The sequence below is a fragment of the Bombina bombina genome, chromosome 6, assembly GCF_027579735.1.
Source record: "Bombina bombina isolate aBomBom1 chromosome 6, aBomBom1.pri, whole genome shotgun sequence".
Taxonomy (NCBI): Eukaryota; Metazoa; Chordata; class Amphibia; order Anura; family Bombinatoridae; genus Bombina; species Bombina bombina.
Window position 1 is genome coordinate 602,020,719 of NC_069504.1, and position 23,160 is coordinate 602,043,878.

The 23,160-nt window shown below is 38.0% G+C and overlaps 1 protein-coding gene across 2 annotated transcripts in view; it reads left to right on the forward strand.

Annotated features, from left to right (window-relative positions):
* The window catches only part of LINS1 (lines homolog 1), a 135,681-nt gene that overhangs the window by 22,468 nt on the left and 90,053 nt on the right, over positions 1–23,160 (forward strand). The window contains exons 2-4 of one of the 2 annotated variants that reach the window (XM_053717601.1): positions 12,232–12,426; positions 16,907–17,094; positions 17,308–17,397. In XM_053717601.1, the coding sequence (XP_053573576.1) occupies positions 12,294–12,426; positions 16,907–17,094; positions 17,308–17,397 (411 nt within the window). In that variant the 5' untranslated portion in view covers positions 12,232–12,293. The remainder of the gene's footprint in view (positions 1–12,231; positions 12,427–16,906; positions 17,095–17,307; positions 17,398–23,160) is intronic. The other variant, XM_053717602.1, reaches the window with a different exon arrangement.

Consider the following 23,160-nt stretch of genomic DNA (forward strand, 5'->3'; position numbering starts at 1 on the left):
AGTTATTAAATAGTTATTAAACTTTAATAACTACCTAGCTAAAATAAATACAAATTGACCTGACCTGTAAATAAAACCTAACCTAAGTTACACTAACACCTAACACTACAATTAAATAAATTCCCTACATTAAATACAATTAAATAAATTAAATTAGCTAAATCACAAAAACAAACACTAATTACACCTAATCTAATAGCCCTATCAAAATAAAAAAAAGGCCCCCCAAAATAAACTAAACTATCAATAGCCCTTATAAGGGCCTTTTGCGGGGCATTGCCCCAAAGAAATCAGCTCTTTTACCTGTAAAAAAAAAAAATACAAACAACCCCTCCAACAGTAAATCCCACCACCCACACAACCAACCCCCCAAATAAAAGCCTAACTAAAAAAAACCTATGCTCCCCATTGCCCTGAAAAGGGCATTTGGATGGGCATTGCCCTTAAAAGGGCATTTAGCTCTATTGCAGGCCCAAAGCCCTAACCTAAAAATAAAACCCACCCAATACACCCTTAAAAAAATCCTAACACTAACCCCCGAAGATTCTTTTACCGGGAGAAGTCTTCATCCAAGCGGCAAGATGTCCTCAACGCAGCCGGCAGGAGTGGTCCTCGAGACGGGCAGAATTGGTCCTCCAGATGGGCAGAAGTCTTCATCCAGATGGCATCTTCTATCTTCATCCTTCCGGCGCGGAGCGGGTCCATCTTCAAGACATCCGACGCGGAGCATCCTCTTCTTCCGACGGACTAACGACAAATGAAGGTACCTTTTTAAATGACGTCATCCAAGATGGCGTCCCTTAGATTCCGATTGGCTTATAGAATTCTATCAGCCAATCCGAATTAAGGTAGAAAATGGCTGTTCTAGTAATTTTATTTAAATTATATTTAAGTTAGGGGGTGTTTTGGTTAGGGTTAGACTTAGGTTTAAAGGGTTAATAAATTTAGAATAGTGGCGGCGACGTTGGGGACGGCAGATTAGGGGTTAATAAATGTAGGTAGGTGGCGGAGATGTTGGGGGCATCAGATTAGGGGTTAATAAATATAATGTAGGTTGCGGCGAAATTAGGGGTTAAGTATAATGTAGGTGGCGGCGATGTTAGGGGCGGCAGATTAGGGGTTAATAATATTTAACTAGTGTTTGCAAGGCGGGAGTGCGGTGGTTAGGGTTAGACTTAGGTTTAAAGGGTTAATAAATTTAGAATAGTGGCGGCGACGTTGGAGACGGCAGATTAGGGGTTACTAAATGTAGGTAGGTGGTGGCGATGTTGGGGGCATCAGATTAGGGGTTAATAAATATAATGTAGGTTGAGGCAGATTAGGGGTTAATAAGTATAATGTAGGTGGCAGCGATGTTAGGGGCAGCAGATTAGGGGTTAATAATATTTAACTAGTGTTTGCAAGGCGGGAGTGCGACGGTTTAGGGGTTAATATGTTTATTCTAGTGGCGGCGATGTCCGGAGCGGCAGATTAGGGGTTAAAAATGTTATTATAGTGTTTGCGATGCGGGAGGGCCTCGGTTTAGGGGTTAATAGGTAGTTTATGGGTGTTAGTGTACTTTTTAGCACTTTAGTTATGAGTTTTATGCTACAGCATTGTAGTGTAAAACTCATAACTACTGACTTTAGAATGCGTTACGAATCTTGGAGGTAGAGGGTGTACCGCTCACTTTTTGGTCTCCCAGGACAAACTCGTAATATCAGTGCTATGGAAGTCCCATAGAAAAAAGGGTTTACGAACTTTACGTAAGTCGGTTTGCGGTAAGGCCAAAGAAGTGTGCGGTGCCCCTAAACCTGCAAGACTCGTAATACCAGCGGTAGTGAAAAAGCAGCGTTAGGACCTGTTAACGCTGCTTTTTCAGCTTACCGCAAAACTCGTAATCTAGCCTAGTGCAAATTAGATAATAGATGTAAATTGGAAAGTTGTTTAAAATTGCATGCTTTGTCTGAATCATGAAAGTTTAATATTGACGCTACTATTCCTTTAATAAGGTAAAAGATAAAATGTGTATTAAAGGCAGGGAGATGATTGGGGGAAAGATATTCTCTTCTATACCACACCCCTCTTTCACATTCCAAGTATAGAAGTAGGAAGTGGTAAAGAAGTCCTACCAGTTAGTGTTAGAAGTAAAATTCTTCTTGCAAGAAAAAAAATATCTCCCATTAAAATAATAGACTATACATTCTGGGGACAATATGGGACCTACCAGACTAAGTCAGTTTGCATAAGTAGGAGTGGCCTGCTGCATCCAATAACAAGGTACTAAACATTCAGTGCAATTGTTGATTAATCTAAATAGTGTCTGTCTATATTTACAAGCCACTTTAAATTGTACCATTCAATAAAAATAGCTTTGGTGAATGTTCTAAAGAAACCCAAGGTCGTGTGCATTCTATGTCTGTCATTACCTCATCCCAACAGGTTTGAATATAGTGGCACTCCCAAAAGATATTTAGAAGCGATACTATTTGTCCACAATTCCTCCAAAATCTGTCTGAGACTAAAGGTTACACTGTGTGAAGTAGCTCTAGAGTGAGATATCGACACATCTATAATTGTATGTAAGTTCCAACTATCAGTGTGGAGTTGGACGCGTTAGCACAAGCTACAAAACTCTTTCTCTACTATTCCAATAAAATAGTTAAAGGAATAGTCTAGTCAAAATTAAGCTTTCATGATTCAGCTAGAGCAGGCAGGTTTCAGCAGCTTTCTAGTTTACTCCTATTATCAAATTTTATTTGTTCTCTTGGTATCTTTATTTGAAAAAGCAAGAATGTAAGCATAGGAGCCGGCCCATCTTTGGTTCAGCATCTGGGTAGCGCTTTCTGATTGGTGTCTAAATGTAGCCACCAATCAGCAAGCGCTACCCAGGTGCTGAACCAAAAATGGGACGACTCCTAATCTTACATTCAAATAAAGATACAAAGAAAACAAAGAAAAATTGATAATAGGAGTAAATTAGAGCATGCAATTTTAAGCAACTTCTATCTGAATTGTTAAACTTTTTAATTTTGACTAGACTATTCCTTTAAGGTGAAGGTAAACTTTCCTTTTTGGATAAACAGATCCAGAATGTTAGCAATATTTTAAATGGAGTTTAATTAATCAGTTGTAATGAAGATGCGCTATAACCTACTTTTTAATGTAGTGCTGAATTTCAAATACCCCACGCTCCAGACGCCCACTTCAAAAGTAATTTATTTTTGTGAATTAGTGGTTCCAACTGTTCTTCAGTCAATACTTTAGCTACAAAAAATGGTGTGATTTTATGGACTGTCTGTGTATTAGAAAATATACTGAGTCATTAATAAACTCCTCTGCAAACACAGGTAACATTGTACATGCAATTAAACACGTTGGAAATATTTTTCCATGAAGGAATGTTAATACTGTTTAAATTGGTATTGAAACTAGCAAGAAATGCTGGATGATTTTTTAAGACCAATTGCTAGCTGGCTCTGTGGATTGATAACAACAATCGTTTACAAGAATTAAAAAAAATAATAATAAAAAAATATATATATACTAAGCATTGGAACATACATTTATCAACAACAATTTTATAGCACATATTTAATGTACTCTTTTACATTAAATAAATGTTCAGTGTTTAAAATCTGGTCTTCAGCTTTAGGGAAAATCAAGTAAGGCTTATGTAAATACAAGGCTCCTCCTGTATTAAAACAAAATTAAAAACTGTCAGTGTGTTAGCATTTATTTATGTAACAATTAATGCATTTTGAAGGGCTTGACAAACCAATGTCATATACAAAAAGCAGCAACAATATTTAATAGCTAGCCTCAATTTTATTTTAGATGTCAGGCAAGGGGAGTTTTAAATGTTGAATGTTCAAGGTTAGGAGCCAGATTTGTATTCCACAGAGCTATGGTTCCTTGGCTTCTGGGATTTGTCAAGCCCTATTTATTGCCCATTGATTCTACAACCAAAGCTTTGTTCAGTAGTAAGATGTCATTGTTTTTAAAATCATTCTTTATGTATTTATTGATTTGTGTATTTATTTATCTGTAACATGGCTTTTTTTTTTTTTTACCTCTTTCCATGCTTTGAGAAATGTACAAATGAAAATGTAAAATTATAACAGGATGACCATAACACATTTTATTAAATAAAGTAACATCAAAGGGACATTACATACTAAATAAATAATTGTTTGAATGATGTATTCAGAGCAAAGATTAACCTGAGAATAATTTGTACATATTCATTCTTTAAATATTGAAAAATAATAATAAAGGGTCAGTTTACAAAAAAACAGGGACCTACCTTACAGAATAAGACAAGCAATACCACATCCTACTCCTGGGGGACGGACAGCAGCCTCACGACTTCAGCTCCCTCACTGAGGAGAGAAGCAGCAGCGATACCAGATGCTGGAGAAAATTCCCCCTGCCCCCGCCTGAACCTGTCAGAACCTACCATAGAAGCAGTTCTAGATCTAAAGAAGAGCTTACTGATACCCTCAATGTCTTTGCCGGCGACTAATCCAGCTACAGACACGCATCTCAGATCAAGATTGGAAGTGTAAGCTGCTTACAACACCTCTAAACCCGCAATGGCGGCAAAGGATTTTTTCAGCCCGCAATATAAGTGCACCACCACATATGGAGTCTCGCAAGATAACTTTACATATAGGGGCCGATTTATGAAAGTCTGGCGGACATGATACGCTGTAGCATATTATGTCCGCCAGACATCGCTGAAGGCATTTAGCATTGCACAAACAGTTCTAGTGAACAACTTGTGCAATGCCGCCCCTTGCAGATTTGCGGCCAATCAGCCGCTAGCAGGTGGTGTCAATCAGCCGGGCGGATTGATGTCCGCAGCCTCAGAGGCAGCAGACCAGTTAAGTAGCAGTGGTCTTAAGACCGCTGCTTCTTAACTTATGTTTCCAGGGGGGCCTGAAGGCTCACGTGGAAACAAGGGGATCAGGTGCCCTTGATAATTCGGTCCTATAGAATTAAAAACATGCCTGCACGATCAGTCACCAATCCTGGAACTACCATGGTTGTCACTGGGAATATGGGACTCGCAAAAGAGAAGCAGCAGGACGCTGACCTGCAGTAAATATTTGTTGCTGTCCCTTCGAGGCATTACTGGTGGAAGCAGTGTAAGACTCGGTTAGCTACGGGTGTTGGCTGAACTGTAATTCTTTTACTCATTTCATAAGGGGCTTGCTACTTTTTATTCCCAGTTTACGCTGCATAATGTTGAACGTAACCCTCTATTTTGAGATGATTAATGTTTCCTTGGTGGTTGCAGCAAATTATTTCCCATATATCTCGCTTTTCTTCCTTGTTCTTTACTTAGTTATTCTTGTTTATTTGTGTTTTTTCTCTCCTATTCAGTATTTAATATTTTTATTTTTTGGCACTGGACACTTGACTACCCATTTAGATACGGTATGAGGCATATATACGCTTTTATTGCTTTTGTAACTCACATTGCACCATATATTAAGAGTCAAATCTGATATTTCATGCAAGCAATACTACCATGCTGCAAATTGTATAGCTCTTATATTGGTCACTATTTTTATCAAAGAACAGTTAATGGACCTGAACAACATGTGACTTAAATTAAACCTTTAATGGGATTTCGAGTCCTTTGTCTCTGGGTTGTCTATCCCTGGTCACCTACTAGTTTAAATAAGATTTATTCACTTACATAACCAATAGAAGTTTATGACCACGTACCGGACCTAATCTATGGGACCTTTCTACCGGGATTACTAAATTTTCTATGTGGGTGCCCACCAATTGTCCGATGGGACAGCTAGACCTAGACCAGTAATAATAAAAAATTTAAATTTTCAAGATAAGTTCCATATACTAAGATTGTATCGCAAGAACAATGGAATTATGTTAGGCCAGACAAGGCTCCTATTATTTCAAGATTTCTCGGCAGAGACACAGGCTAAATGGTAGAGAAATGGCACCATACTGCTCCAGACTCATCAAAGCTAACCTGAAGGCTAGATTACTTTATCCAGCTAAAATAGTGCTGGAGAAAGATGGTGCCATGCTCACGTTTACTAAAGTAGAAGAAGTACAGGCGTTCTGCCATAGTAATGGGGTACAGTAACTGTATATGATAATCTACGATGTTATGTCCAGTCATTGGAATATTTTTAGTTTTGCTGTTGATAAAGTGGTTGAAGTTTGTTCTGTCTACTCCCCTCCTTTCCCCGCCCCCCCCCTTTTTCCTTTTTTTTTTTTCCTTCAGCTTCCCCTCACTACTATAATAAATGGAGATGCATAAATTAAACCTTCTATCATGGAATATAGGGGGGATCTCTTCACCAATCAAACGTAAATTAATGATAAAACATCTTGGAGCATATAAACCAGATATAGCCTTTATACAAGAGACCCATCTCCCCCCGATAGAAGCTGTAAAACTACAAACTAAGTGGGTAGGGGAGGTTCTGTATACAGCATATAGTCAAAGGAAAAGGGGTTTGGCTATACTTCTTAACAAATATTTAGATTACCGGATATTATCATTAGATAATGATTCTGGAAAGGTACCAGATCTTAGAAATTCAAATTGATAAAAAACAGTATGTCTTCTGTAATCTTTACGGTCCGAACAAAACAGAGAATTTTGGGAAATATTAAGTCTGAAATTATTTCAGTTTGTGGGGAAAAGTATAATAGTAACTGGAGACTATAATATGACATTTTCATATATTTTGGATAGATTCAATAGTAAGTCCATGGATAAGAAGATCAGGGAAGCTAAGATACTCCGTAAATTTTGTCAGAAGTTAGCTCTTAAAGATATATGGCGAATCCAGCATCCAGACCATAGGGAATACACATGTGAATCGAAATCATTTAGGTCTTTTTCGAGAATAGACTTTTTTCTGATCTTGAGTCAAGTGATGAGGTCAGATATTAAAACAGATATCAAAGAAATTAAGTTATCCGATCACGCAATCATTTCACTAGAAATTCATCATAGAGCTCCTATTCAGAGTAATAACTTGCGCTTCTTTTTCCCGCAACATCTTAGCCAGAGTATTAAATTTAGAGCTTGGCTGCAAGGAAGATGGAGAGAGTTTTTTGAATTTAACAAGGACTACATAAATAAACCTGAAACTTTGTGGGAGACCGCAAAGGCGGTCCTGAGAGGCAAAATAAAAGCATACTTAGGAATAAGGCGAGAAGGAAACAGAGAGAGGAACAGTTAGCTAATACACTTAAAAACACTTATACACGTTACATCCAGAATCCATCAATAATTAATTGGAATAAATATAAAAGTGCAAGATTGGAACGTGATCTTTTTTTTAAACAAATGACATTAGAAGACCAGAAGCATAGAGCTTTTTTTGCAGGAAGTCGAGGTATTTCGTCCAAAATTCTGGCCAAAATTACGAGAATAAGACAACAGAAAAACTTTATTTCTTCAATTAAATATCAGAATACAAGATTCACTAAGAGTTCAGAGATAAGACAAGCCTTTCTAGATTATTTTCAAAAAGTGCATGCCTTGAGTCCTATAGACAACGATAACAAAGAGAAGTTCTGGCGAAAGATCAAACTACCACAGATCTCAGACCAAGATCTGCAAATGCTAAACGAACCAATCTCAATATAAGAAATATTGGATGCAATAGTTAATCTTAAATCGGGTAAAACACCAGGCCCCGATGCTCTTCCTTCTGAATTCTATAAATTGCTACGTGAACAAATTCTTCCCCTCCTTCATGCCTTATTTAATGATTATTTTATCAGTAACAAAACACAGTTCCCATTGTTCTCAGCTTCAAATATGGTCTTGATCCTGAAGAAAGGAAAGGCTCCTGATCTAATAACATCATATAGACCTATCTCACTTTTAAACCAGGACTATAAATTGATGACTGCTATTATTTCAAATAGACTTAAAAGATGTATGGATTATATTATCCATCCAGACCAATCAGGATTTATGATAGGACGTAATCCAGTTAAAACTATACGTAAAGTCCAACTCGTTTTGGATTTTTTTGCAAATAAAACTTCAAAAATCACATTCCAAAACTGATCTTGCAATTCTCACGGTCGATGCCGAGAAGGCGTTCGACTCGATTGGATGGGACCACCTTTTTATGTCTTTGGAAGGGTTTGGGATGAGAGGCTATTTTTATCAATTTATACGGATGCGGTATAAAAGCCCAATGTCAGCAATAATAGTAAATGGAGAGATATCGGATAGATTTCCTTTGGAGAGGGGGACGCGGCAGGGCTGCCCGTTATCACCACTGTTATTTAATCTTTCCTTAGAACCGCTTGCAATTTACCTGAGACAGGAATTAAGAGGGATTAGAAGAGGTAGCCAAGAATTCGTACTTTCTCTTTTCGCGGACGACCTTTTATTATTTTTAAGCAATACATTACAATCTATACCACAGGTCTTGCATATATTTAGGCTTTTTGGCTCCTTTTCTGGTTATAGAATCAACAATGAAAAATCGGAGATATTATGGATATATAAACCACGTTCTGAAATATTCCACCCCTTTCATGAAACTACGCATTTGCAGTATTTGGGCATAACTTTAAGTAGCGACCCTGGGTTATGGTATGAATTGAACTTTTCCAAATGTATTACAGACCTGCAAGACAAGTTACAGATCTGGTCTAACCTTCCATTGAGTTTTTCTGCTAGAATTATATTTATCAAGACTATTATGTTTCCTAAACTTCTGTATTTCCTTCAAAATTTTCCACTACTATTATATAAGAAGGATATTTCCCGCATACAGAGGATTTTTAATAATTTCATTTTGCGAGGGAAGAAGCTACGTATAGCTTTTTCTACCTTAACACTCCTGAAGGTACATGGAGGCTTTGTATGTCTGAATATTAGATTTTATAACTATGCGGCCCTATGTAAGTTCGCGTTGGATTGGATTACGGAGAAAGAGCAGGTTACGTGGTATGACTTAGAGTCGTATTTAATCACTCCATTTGACTTGAAAGCCGTATTGCATAATCCAGTGGCAAAACTACCATCTAATATAGTCCAGTTTGTTACTATTAAAGATATCGTGGGTGCCTGGCAGAAAATGTGTATAGGAATTCAAAATAACTTCCGTAAATCTGAATTTTTGCCCCTAAGGGGTAACCCAAGTTTCCTGCCAGGAATGAATACGTTCGTCTTCTCAACATGGGCCCAAGAAGGCCTATATTCTCTTGGCCAGGAGAACAAGTTGGTAATAAGATCATTTGACGAGCTGAAAGGTAAATATAACCAAAATCAATCAAAAACATCATTCTATGCGTATATACAAGTGCGTCATTGGATAGGGAATCTGAGGACAGAAACGGGATCGGATTTAGAGAGGGGGGATTTAGGTAGAATAATCACATTATACCGTGGAAGAGTTAATAAAATTTCGCAAATATATAAAGTACTGATCAATTTTCTAGGGGAAACCCATATTGATAGATTAGCTGGAAAATGGAGTAAAGTGCTACCCTCAATGGAAAGAGACTGGATTAGTAATAGCGTGAGGTTAACAACCAAGGCTACAATTTCAGTCAATTGGCGAGAATCTCATACCAGATTATTGAATATGTCATATTTGTCTCCAGCTAGAGTATCCAAATGGGGAGGTGCCTCAGCGACAGGAGAATGCCCTAAATGTAGACAGGTAATGGCAGACTTAATACATTGTTTATGGAAATGCCCCAAAGTAGTTCAATTTTGGAATAAAATTAATTTTTGGTGTAATAAGGTCTTGGGAATTCAGATTAAAATTACTCAAACTGAGATACTCTTCCTTTTCAGATTTGAATCGTCCAAAATGAATTACAAATTTGTGAACGCAATGATACTAGTAGGGAGAAACGTGATATTTTCTAATTGGAAGAGTAAGGGAAGTCTTAAGTTTTCAGAATTTCTGAGAAAAGCCCAGTATCGGATAGTACTGGAACAATATCATATAAAAATCTTTAGTAATAAACAATTACATCAGTTCTTCACCAAATGGAAATTGATGATTCTGTCTCTCCCTATAGTGGCCCAATTACAAATAATTTCAGTTTTTAAAAACTCTGATTGGTTTAAAGAACAGATACGTATAGGAATGTTTCCAAGAATATGGCTCGCAGATGATAGTAGGTAGTGAGGGGGAGTTTTTCCTTGTGGTCTTCCTCCCCTTTATTTCTCCCCCCTTTCCTTCCCCCTTCCCCCCGTCTTTTTTTTTTTTTTTGATGTTAGAACTAGCTCCACCACGGGTGGGAAATTAACTTAATTGATCCATATGTAATTTGATGTATGATTGTATTTTGGTATTATAAGTATAATCGTATTCCGGCGAGGTGTCGCCAAACTTTAAAGTAGAGTCATTTAACCGGTTAGGATGAGGTTTTTAACCTAATCGGTTGTATCAATGCTTTCACTGTTTGGGAGGGGAATGCAGTTTGTGTTCTTCCTGTCAGTTGTGTTTTCTTTTTGTGTTTTTTTTAAAGCATATTTGAATTTGTTATAAGATTTCCGGGGGGAAAAAAAAGAAGTTTATGACCAAGTGCAAAATCTCACTTTTATTTAGTTAGACTAGCTTAGTAGGAATTAGTAATTTCTTGTCTTTTGGTATTTTTTTGACTCTGGGCAACATACCAACTTAGATATGATGCAGAAATGCTATTTTTACTCTTGGAATTCACATTGTATCATGTATTAAGAGAAAAGTCTAATATTTTATGCAAGTAATATTATTAGGCTGCAAATTGTATATTTCTTATATACGTAGGTCACCACTTTAATCAAAGAACAGCTAATTGATTTGAACAACGTGTGACATAAATTAAACCTTTAACGGGATTTCTAGCTCTATGTCTCCATGTAGACTATCCCTAGCCACCTATCAGTTTATCCACAAGTCTGAAACATTTAATAGAAAGTAACTACAAGATCTGAGTACAGCCAATATTGTAACCTGCAAAGCGCCAAACTTTACACTGTCTTATTTAAAGGGACAGTATACACTCATTTTCATATAACTGCATGCAATAGACACTACTTTAAAGATACTGATATAAAAATACATTATAAAACTGTTTAAAAACTTACTTAGAAGCTCTGTTTACCTCTGTTGAAAAGGTAGCTGGAAAGCCCACTGCAAGTGGCAAATAAGACACTCCCCCCCTCCCCCTTCTTTTGCATATGAAAAGACTCTTTACACAAACAGGAGCAAGCAATCAGAGCAATGTTATTTAAAAAATAAGCAAAACTATACATTTAAAAAAAAACAAAAAAAACTTTATGGGCTATATAAATAGGTCATCTACAAAACATTTATGCAAAGAAACAATGAGTGTATAATGTCCCTTTAATCTCTCTTTTGAAGGATGACGGGTTTAATGTACTCTTGTAAACATTGTCAACTCTATATTAGATGATAGCGTTACCACACCTATTCAGATATGATGCATACAAATTTCTTTACCTTTGGTATCTAGTTGTATCATGCATTAGGAGACCAACGTAATTTTATGGTTTGTACTATTATTATTCTGCATAGTATAGCTAACATAAATTATCTAGTGACTCTCTAATGGTACCCAAAGCCCTACACCTTCACCTGGGCCATATTTAGTCATTTCATATCACTCTCATATACCCAGTATACTGACTAGAGCATAGCTACAGGATTAATATGACTATAGCTTTCTACAAAAGTTATTCACTTGAATAATAAATAGAAATCTATGCCCAAGTGTAAACAATTACTTTTGTTTAGTTAGTGTAGTTTAGTAGGAATACTTAATTATTAAAAAAAAAAAAAGAAAAGAAAAGAAAAACCCCATCAGTGTAAAAATGTAGGACATTTAGCTGGGTCATAATGAAGATTTGAAATGGTATGTGATTATCATATGAACATAGCTTTATTGAAACCTTATATCTCAATTAGTATCTTGTCAAATGTACCAATGTTCTTTTTCTCCCCTGCGTGGTATGATAACATGTTGTATGTATGTCTGCATTGTTGGATATAAATAAAGTTTTAAAAAAGATTATAGAAAAGGACAACAAAATAAGTAATTAAAGTATATTGCAAAGGTGTTTTACTACAAGTAATTAAACAATTTATACTAATATCTTGAGGTGTTTAATGTCCCTTTAAAAGTAGGTCTATAATTTAGTAATTATGACATGTAAGCGTACTTTATACTTTGAGATATATTGTCTTTCTTCTTACTATTTTTCTTATGTAGCAGGAGGAGTAGGCAGAGGATGCAAGCAGTTCAAGAGAAGGCCTTGTGGGTAAACACAGGAAATGGAGGATACGGTCCTTGCACTGCGGGAACTGCACAGGAAGTTACTGCTAAGTTCTCCCTTAGACATTGATGTTCAACAATATGCCACTCTCTTAACACTGCAGAATCTGGAACCAACATTGATCAGACTTGGTAATGGTAATCTGTGATTGAATTTTAAACAGAAACAAATGTATCTCACCTGATTTATTGTACCTGCTTTGCATTTTCCATTCTACTTTTTTAGCAGATTTTGGTTTATCAGGGTGGAAGAGATAATTGTTATTATGCATATTCTTCTTATAAATAACCAGCTGCAAACTATAGTGCTCAACATCTCTTGTGCAAATGACACAGGGAGGACTCCTGTCTTTTTATTGCTAAATACATATGATCTGATGCTGGGACATTAAAGGGACACTATACCCAAACATTTTCTTTCATGATTAAGGTAGAGAATACAATTTTAAACAACATTCCAATTTACTTCTATTACCTAATTTGCTTCATTCTTTAGATATACTTTAATGAAGAAATAGCAATGCACACGGTGAACCAATCACAGGAGGCATCTATGTGCAGCTACCAATCAGCAGCTACTAAGCATATCTAGATATGCTTTTCAGCAAAGACTATCAAGAGAATGAAGCAAATTAGATAATAGAAGTAAATTAGAAAGTTGTTTATAATTGTATGCTCTTTCTAAATCATGAAAGAAAAAAATTGGTTTTCATGTCCCTTTAAGCAATACTATTTGATATAATACTGGCAATATACACAGAGTTCAGGGGATAGTTAGAAGTGTAGGTTGGGTAAATTAAAGTAATTTGTTTCCATTCCATAAATTCCTTGATACATGAAAGCCAAATTAAACTTTCAATGTACTGTTCCATTTATTTCTATTATCAAATTTACTTCAATCTCTTTTCATTGATGGCTGCACATATATGACTCTTGTCATTGGCTCCAAAGTAGTCTAGCTGCAGACTGGAGCTCCACTCTAGACAGGAAACGTGACCTCCACTGACTCTAGACAGGAAACATGTGACCTCGACTCAAAGCTTTTTTTTTTTTTTTAATCAACTTTGTGTAACAAACAACCTATAGACAATCATTCTGAAAACAAAACATTTTGCAGCTTTCTTATTCTTCTTAATGTTCATTCACAGTGGATTATGCTGATTGTCATTTATAAGGTAACCACTGTGACTGTCATTTATAAGGTAACCACTGTGAATGAACATTAAGAACAAGAAACCTGCAAAATGTACAAGGCTGAAGTTGAATTCTTATTCAGTCAACTTCTTATTCTGCAACTGATTACAATTTGCAAAATAAAGATATCTAGCATTATTTTTATTTTAAATAAAATAATACACTTTCCAAAAGCCTAAACAAACTTACATTTTATAATAAAAAAAACTTTATATTTCAATACTCCTATTGCAAACATGCATTGCAAACTGTTTCGTTTACAGAATGATTGTCTTCTATAGCTTGTTTGTTACATTAAAGTTGATTTAAAAAAAAAAAAAGCTTTGAGTGGAGGTCACATGTTTCTTGTCTAGAGTGGAGCTCCAGTCTGCAGCTAGACCCTTCTCATTGGCTCAGTAGATGTGTTCAGCTAGCTCCTAGTACGACATTGCTGCTCTGAAATTTACTTTAACTATATGGTTAACAACTTTTCAGGGGTTAAACACAGTTTTTATGCAAGTAAGTGCAATAATAAAATGCTCAATACGTTTTTTTTTTCATTTTGTTCTTTTATGTCCCTTTAACACAGATCTGGAATTGTTGACATTTTACATTTAAATTGTACTCTGTCTTTTGACCAGGACCCTCATTGTCCACATCTTCCTGTCTCCCAATTGATATGAAATATGTATTGTGAGGAGATATGGAATATAGTGTTAATAATAGCAATAGATAAGCTGAGAGGTCACATAGCTGTCAGTTACAGTAGCTGCAGTGGGTAATTATCAAGACAAATCGGCTTAATGTGGGGCTTAAGGTGCCTCATTCACCAATCATAAAAACTGCTTTCTCTACCTAAACTGTACATCATATATTCAAAATTTAAACAATTTTTGTTGTCCCGTTAAAGGGATAGAAAAGTCAAAATTAAAATGTGCATAAATGCATTTCAATTTGAAATGTAAGCATTTTTTCATTATACTTCCATTAGCAGAAATGCTTCTAGTAAGTTATAACAGTTTTTGTATGGCATACACACATATCCTGTGAGGGCCTGTGCACTAGTATTCAAGCTCAGAGAGCTGACAGTGCTGTGTATTACTTGTGAAGACATAATTTGTGCCAAGAAGCAACCACTTACTTTCGGAGAAGGTGTGGTGCCTTACAGGATATGTGCGTATGCCTCAGAAAAACAGTAATAACTTACTAGAAGCATTTTTGCTAATGGAAATATATTACAAAAATATTTCCATTGCACATTGTAATGCACCGAGCACATTTTAAGTGTATATATTATACACACACACACACACACATATATATATATATATATATATATATATATATATATATATATATATATATAATATACACACATATATATATATATATATATATATATATATATATATATATATATATATATATATATATATATATATAATATACACACATATATATATATATATATATATATATATATAATATACACACACATATATATATATATATATATATATATATATATATATATATATATATAATATACACACACACATATATATATATATATATATATATATATATATATATATATAATATACACACACATATATATATATATATATATATATATATATATATATATATATATATATATATATATATATATATATATATATATATATATACACAGGGAGTGCAGAATTATTAGGCAAGTTATATTTTTGAGGATTAATTTTATTATTGAACAACAACCATGTTCTCAATGAACCCAAAAAACTCATTAATAACAAAGCTGAATATTTTTGGAAGTAGTTTTTAGTTTGTTTTTAGTTTTAGCTATTTTAGGGGGATATCTGTGTGTGCAGGTGACTATTACTGTGCATAATTATTAGGCAACTTAAAAAAAAAACAAATATATACCCATTTCAATTATTTATTTTTACCAGTGAAACCAATATAACATCTCAACATTCACAAATATACATTTCTGACATTCAAAAACAAAACAAAAACAAATCAGTGACCAATATAGCCACCTTTCTTTGCAAGGACACTCAAAAGCCTGCCATCCATGGATTCTGTCAGTGTTTTGATCTGATCACCATCAACATTGCGTGCAGCAGCAACCACAGCCTCCCAGACACTGTTCAGAGAGGTGTACTGTTTTCCCTCCTTGTAAATCTCACATTTGATGATGGACCACAGGTTCTCAATGGGGTTCAGATCAGGTGAACAAGGAGGCCATGTCATTAGATTTTCTTCTTTTATACCTTTTCTTGCCAGCCACGCTGTGGAGTACTTGGACGCGTGTGATGGAGCATTGTCCTGCATGAAAATCATGTTTTTCTTGAAGGATGCAGACTTCTTCCTGTACCACTGCTTGAAGAAGGTGTCTTCCAGAAACTGGCAGTAGGACTGGGAGTTGAGCTTGACTCCATCCTCAACCCGAAAAGGCCCCACAAGCTCATCTTTGATGATACCAGCCCAAACCAATACTCCACCTCCACCTTGCTGGCGTCTGAGTCGGACTGGAGCTCTCTGCCCTTTACCAATCCAGCCACGGGCCCATCCATCTGGCCCATCAAGACTCACTCTCATTTCATCAGTCCATAAAACCTTAGAAAAATCAGTCTTGAGATATTTCTTGGCCCAGTCTTGACGTTTCAGCTTGTGTGTCTTGTTCAGTGGTGGTCGTCTTTCAGCCTTTCTTACCTTGGCCATGTCTCTGAGTATTGCACACCTTGTGCTTTTGGGCACTCCAGTGATGTTGCAGCTCTGAAATATGGCCAAACTGGTGGCATCTTGGCAGCTGCACGCTTGACTTTTCTCAGTTCATGGGCAGTTATTTTGCGCCTTGGTTTTTCCACACGCTTCTTGCGACCCTGTTGACTATTTTGAATGAAACGCTTGATTGTTCGATGATCACGCTTCAGAAGCTTTGCAATTTTAAGAGTGCTGCATCCCTCTGCAAGATATCTCACTATTTTTTACTTTTCTGAGCCTGTCAAGTCCTTCTTTTGACCCATTTTGCCAAAGGAAAGGAAGTTGCCTAATAATTATGCACACCTGATATAGGGTGTTGATGTCATTAGACCACACCCCTTCTCATTACAGAGATGCACATCACCTAATATGCTTAATTGGTAGTAGGCTTTCGAGCCTATACAGCTTGGAGTAAGACAACATGCATAAAGAGGATGATGTGGTCAAAATACTCATTTGCCTAATAATTCTGCTCTCCCTGTATATATATTATACACACACACACACATATATATGTATATATATGTGTGTGTGTGTATAATGTGTTATATATATATATATATATATATATATATATATATATAAATGTGTGTGTGTTTAACTCGCATTATATTGTATATTCCAGAACCAATATATGACATAACAGTTCAATACACTTTCTGCTTTACAGATGAATGTTCTGTGGATGTAGAAAACGTACAATCAGCACGGTGCTTGCGAGATATTACAGCTCTCCAGCTATGTCTTATGCAGACGCTTATCACCAAAGCAGAGAACCCAATGACCGAGCATAATGTGAGATGTCAGTATACTCGTGTATTGGAGCGTTTGCAGCAAACTGGCGTGGATGCAGCATTAGTAAGACCTGTCAATGTCTTTCTTTGTCATTTATGTAACAGTATTTTTACTTTCTTTAAAAAAATAAACTGCACTACAATTCTTTAATATCAAAAGGAAAATAATATATCTGCTATTTTCTAACATATGGTACTGTGATGGTGAGATGTGTTTGGGTTAAGCTTAAACTATCACTAGGTAACTTTGAATATTTTATCTTGCCTTGCTGTTCAGATTTCTCTCTCCCTCAACTGTGACAAGGTGCTGTCTCACCTCTCCTCAAAGTGCCTCTCCTGTTTGGTGCTATTTCAGCTACGGTGTCAGGTCAGTGGTGCGGATATTAAAATTCAGAGACTTGTGTACCAGGTTTTCCTACCATGTTGTAACTATATACTTCTTAAATGGAGAGTAGACTAGTTATTAAACTATCCCAATAGACTAATCCCTAAAGACTTTTCTCCAACATAGGTGTGTCCGGTCCACGGCGTCATCCTTACTTGTGGGATATTCTCTTCCCCAACAGGAAATGGCAAAGAGCCCAGCAAAGCTGGTCACATGATCCCTCCTAGGCTCCGCCTACCCCAGTCATTCTCTTTGCCGTTGTACAGGCAACATCTCCACGGAGATGGCTTAGAGTTTTTTAGTGTTTAACTGTAGTTTTTATTATTCAATCAAGAGTTTGTTATTTTAAAATAGTGCTGGTATGTACTATTTACTCAGAAACAGAAAAGAGATGAAGATTTCTGTTTGTATGAGGAAAATGATTTTAGCACCGTAACTAAAATCCATGGCTGTTCCACACAGGACTGTTGAGAGCAATTAACTTCAGTTGGGGGAACAGTGTGCAGTCTCTTACTGCTTGAGGTATGACACATTCTAACAAGACGATGTAATGCTGGAAGCTGTCATTTTCCCTATGGGATCCGGTAAGCCATGTTTATTAAGATAGTAAATAAGGGCTTCACAAGGGCTTATTAAGACTGTAGACTTTTTCTGGGCTAAATCGATTCATTATTAACACATATTTAGCCTTGAGGAATCATTTATTCTGGGTATTTTGATATGATTATATCGGCAGGCACTGTTTTTGACACCTTATTCTTTAGGGGCTTTCCCTAATCATAGTCAGAGCCTCATTTTCGCGCCGGTATGGCGCACTTGTTTTTGAGGACAGCATGGCATGCAGCTGCATGTGTGTGGAGCTCTGTTACATAGAAAAGTCTTTCTGAAGGCATCATTTGGTATCGTATTCCCCTTTGGGCTTGGTTGGGTCTCAGCAAAGCAGATTCCAGGGACTGTAAAGGGGTTAAATATAAAAACGGCTCCGGTTCCGTTATTTTAAGGGTTAAAGCTTCCAAATTTGGTGTGCAATACTTTTAAGGCTTTAAGACACTGTGGTGAAATTTTGGTGAATTTTGAACAATTCCTTCATACTTTTTCGCAATTGCAGTAATAAAGTGTGTTTAGTTTAAAATTTAAAGTGACAGTAACGGTTTTATTTTAAAACGTTTTTTGTGCTTTGTTATCAAGTTTATGCCTGTTTAACATGTCTGAACTACCAGATAGATTGTGTTCTGACTGTGGGGAAACCAAGGTTCCTTCTCATTTAACTATATGTATTTTATGTCATAAAAAAATTTAGTAAAAATGATGCCCAAGATGATTCCTCAAGTGAGGGGAGTAAGCATGGTACTGCATCATCCCCTCCTTCGTCTACACCAGTCTTGCCCATACAGGAGGCCCCTAGTACATCTAGTGCGCCAATACTCCTTACTATGCAACATTTAACGGCTGTAATGGATAATTCTATCAAAAACATTTTAGCCAATATGCCCACTTATCAGCGAAAGCGCGACTGCTCTGTTTTAGAAAATTCTGTAGAGCATGAGAACGCTGATGATATGGTTCCTGAAGGGCCCCTACACCAGTCTGAGGGGGCCAGGGAGGTTTTGTCTGAGGGAGAAATTTCAGATTCAGGAAACATTTCTCAACAAGCTGAACCTGATGTGATTACTTTTAAATTTAAGTTGGAACATCTCCGCGCTCTGCTTAAGGAGGTGTTATCCAATTTGGATGATTGTGATTATCTGGTCATTCCAGAACCACTATGTAAAATGGAAAAGTTCTTAGAGGCCCCGGGGCCCCCCGAAGCTTTTCCTATATCCAAGCGGGTGGCGTACATTGTTAGTAAAGAATGGGACAGGCCCGGTATACCTTTAGTACCTCCCCCCATATTTATAAAATTGTTTTCCTATAGTCGACCCCAGAAAGGACTGATGGCAGACAGTCCCCAAGGTCGAGGGGGCGGTTTCTACTCTACACAAGCGCGCCACTATACCCATAGAAGATAGTTGTGCTTTCCAAGATCCTATGGATAAAAAATTAGAAGGTCTGCTAAAGATGTTTGTTCAGCAAGGTTCCCTTCTACAACCAATTGCATGCATTGTCCCTGTCACTGCAGCCGCGTGTTTCTAGTTTGATGAGCTAGGAAAGGCGATTATTAGTAATTCTTCTTCTTATGAGGAGATTATGGACAGAATTCGTGCTCTTAAATTGGCTAATTCTCTCACCCTAGACGCCACCTTGCAATTGGCTAGGTTAGCGGCGAAAAAATTCTGGGTTTGCTATTGTGGCGCAGAGCGCTTTGGTTAAAATCTTGGGCAGCGGATGCGTCTTCCAAGAACAAATTGCTTGACATTCCTTTCAAGGGGAAAAACACTCTTTGGCCCTGACTTGAAAGAGATTATCTCTGATATCACTGGGGGCAAGGGCCACGCCCTTCCTCAGGATAGGTCTTTTCAAGACCAAAAATAAACCTAAGTTTCGTCCCTTTCGCAGAAACGGATCAGCCCCAAGGGCTACGTCCTCTAAGCAGGAAGGTAATACTTCTCAAGCCAATCCAGCCTGGAGACTTATGCAAGGCTGGAACAAAGGAAAGCAGGCCAGGAAACCTGCCACTGCTACCAAGACAGCATGAAATGCGGGCCCCCGATCCGGGACCGGATCTGGTGGGGGGCAGACTCTCTCTCTTCGCTCAGGCTGGGGCAAGAGATGTTCTGGATCCTTGGGCGCTAGAAATAGTCTCCCAAGGTTATTCTCTGGAGTTCAAGGGGCTTCCTCCAAGGGGGAGGTTCCACAGGTCTCAGTTGTCTTCAGACCACATAAGAAGACAGGCATTCTTACATTGGGTAGAAGACCTGCTAAAAATGGGAGTGATTCATCCTGTTCCATTAGGAGAACAAGGGATGGGGTTCTACTCCAATCTGTTCATAGTTCCCAAAAAAGAGGGAACGTTCAGACCAATCTTAGATCTCAAGATCTTGAACAAGTTTCTCAAGGTTCCATCGTTCAAGATGGAAACCATTCGAACACTTCTTCCTTCCATCCAGGAAGGTCAATTCATGACCAAGGTGGATTTCAAGGATGCGTATCTACATATTCCTATCCACAAGGAACATCATCGGTTCCTAAGGTTTGCATTCCTGGACAAGCATTTCCAGTTCGTGGCGTTTTCTTTCGGATTAGCCACTGCTCCTAGGATTTTCTCATAGGTACTAGGGTCCCTTCTGGCGGTGCTAAGACCAAGGGGCATTGCTGTAGTACCTTACTTGGACGACATTCTGATTCGAGCGTCGTCCCTTCCTCAAGTAAAGGCTCACACGGACATTGTCCTGGCCTTTCTCAGATCTCACGGATGGAAAGTGAACGTGGAAAAGAGTTCTCTATCTCCGTCAACGAGGGTTCCCTTCTTGGGAACTATAATAGACTCCTTAGAAATGAGGATTTTTCTGACAGAAGCCAGAAAAACAAAACTTCTAGACTCTTGTCGGATACTTCATTCCGTTCCTCTTCCTTCCATAGCGCAGTGCATGGAAGTGATAGGTTTGACGGTAGCGGCAATGGACATAGTTCCTTTTGTGCGCATTCATCTAAGACCATTACAACTGTTCATGCTCAGTCAGTGGAATGGGGACTATTCAGACTTGTCTCCGAAGATACAAGTAAATCAGAGGACCAGAGACTCATTCCGTTGGTGGCTGTCCCTGGACAACCTGTCACAAGGGATGACCTTCCGCAGACCAGAGTGGGTCATTGTCACGACCGACGCCAGTCTGATGGGCTGGGGCGCGGTCTGGGGATCCCTGAAAGCTCAGGGTCTTTGGTCTCGGGTAGAATCTCTTCTACCGATAAATATTCTGGAACTGAGAGCGATATTCAATGCTCTCAAAGCTTGGCCTCAGCTAGCGAGGGCCAAGTTCATACATCAACCATCAGGGGGGAACAAGGAGTTCCCTAGCGATGGAAGAAGTGACCAAAATCATTCTATGGGCGGAGTCTCACTCCTGCCACCTGTCTGCTATCCACATCCCAGGAGTGGAAAATTGGGAAGTGGATTTTCTGAGTCGTCAGACATTGCATCCGGGGGAGTGGGAACTCCATCCGGAAATCTTTGCCCAAGTCACTCAACCGTGGGGCATTCCAGACATGGATCTGATGGCCTCTCGTCAGAACTTCAGAGTTCCTTACTACGGGTACAGATCCAGGGATCCCAAGGCGGCTCTAGTGGATGCACTAGTAGCACCTTGGACCTTCAAACTAGCTTATGTGTTCCCGCCGTTTCCTCTCATCCCCAGGCTGGTAGCCAGGATCAATCAGGAGAGGGCGTCGGTGATTTTGATAGCTCCTGCGTGGCCACGCAGGACTTGGTATGCAGATCTGGTGAATATGTCATCGGCTCCACCATGGAAGCTACCTTTGAGACGAGACCTTCTTGTTCTAGGTCCGTTCGACCCACTCCAGCTGACTGCTTGGAGATTGAACGCTTGATCTTATCAAAGCGAGGGTTCTCAGATTCTGTTATTAATACTCTTGTTCAGGCCTGAAAGCCTGTAACCAGAAAAATTACCACATAATTTGGTATATCTGTTGGTGTGAATCTGCAGGATTCCCTTGGGACAAGGTTAAGATTCCTAAGAGTCTATCCTTCCTTCGAGAAGGATTGGAAAAAGGATTATCTGCAAGTTCCTTGATGGGACAGATTTCTGCCTTGTCTGTGTTACTTCACAAAAAGCTGGCAGCTGTGCCAGATGTTCTAGCCTTTGTTCAGGCTCTGGTTAGAATCAAGCCTGTTTACAAAATTTTGACTCCTCCTTGGAGTCTCAACCTAGTTCTTCAGGGGGTTCCGTTTGAACCCTTACATTCCGTTGATATTAAGTTATTATCTTGGAAAGTTTTGTTTTTGGTTGCAATTTCTTCTGCTAGAAGAGTTTCAGAATTATCTGCTCTGCAGTGTTCTTCTCCTTATCTGGTGTTCCATGCAGATAAGGTGGTTTTGCGTACTAAACCTGGTTTTCTTCCAAAAGTTGTTTCTAACAAAAACATTAACCAGGAGATAGTTGTGCCTTCTTTGTGTCCTAATCCAGTTTCAAAGAAGGAACGTTTGTTGCACAACTTGGATGTAGTTCGTGCTCTCAAATTTTACTTAGCAGCTACTAAGGATTTCAGACAAACTTTGTCTTTGTTTGTTGTTTATTCTGGTAAACGGAGAGGTCAAAAAGCAACTTCTACCTCTCTCTCCTTCTGGATTAAAAGCATTATCCGATTGGCTTATGAGACTGCCGGACGGCAGCCTCCTGAAAGAATCACAGCTCACTCCACTAGGGCTGTGGCTTCCACATGGGCCTTCAAGAACGAGGCTTCTGTTGATCAGATATGTAAGGCAGCGACTTGGTCTTCACTGCACACTTTTTCTAAATTTTACAAATTTGAAACTTTTGCTTCTTCTGAGGCTATTTTTGGGAGAAAGGTTTTGCAAGCCGTGGTGCCTTCCATTTAGGTAACCTGATTTGCTCCCTCCCTTCATCCGTGTCCTAAAGCTTTGGTATTGGTTCCCACAAGTAAGGATGACGCCGTGGACCGGACACACCTATGTTGGAGAAAACAGAATTTATGTTTACCTGATAAATTACTTTCTCCAACGGTGTGTCCGGTCCACGGCCCGCCCTGGTTTTTTTTTTTTAATCAGGTCTGATAATTTATTTTCTTTAACTACAGTCACCACGGTAACATATGGTTTCTCCTATGCAA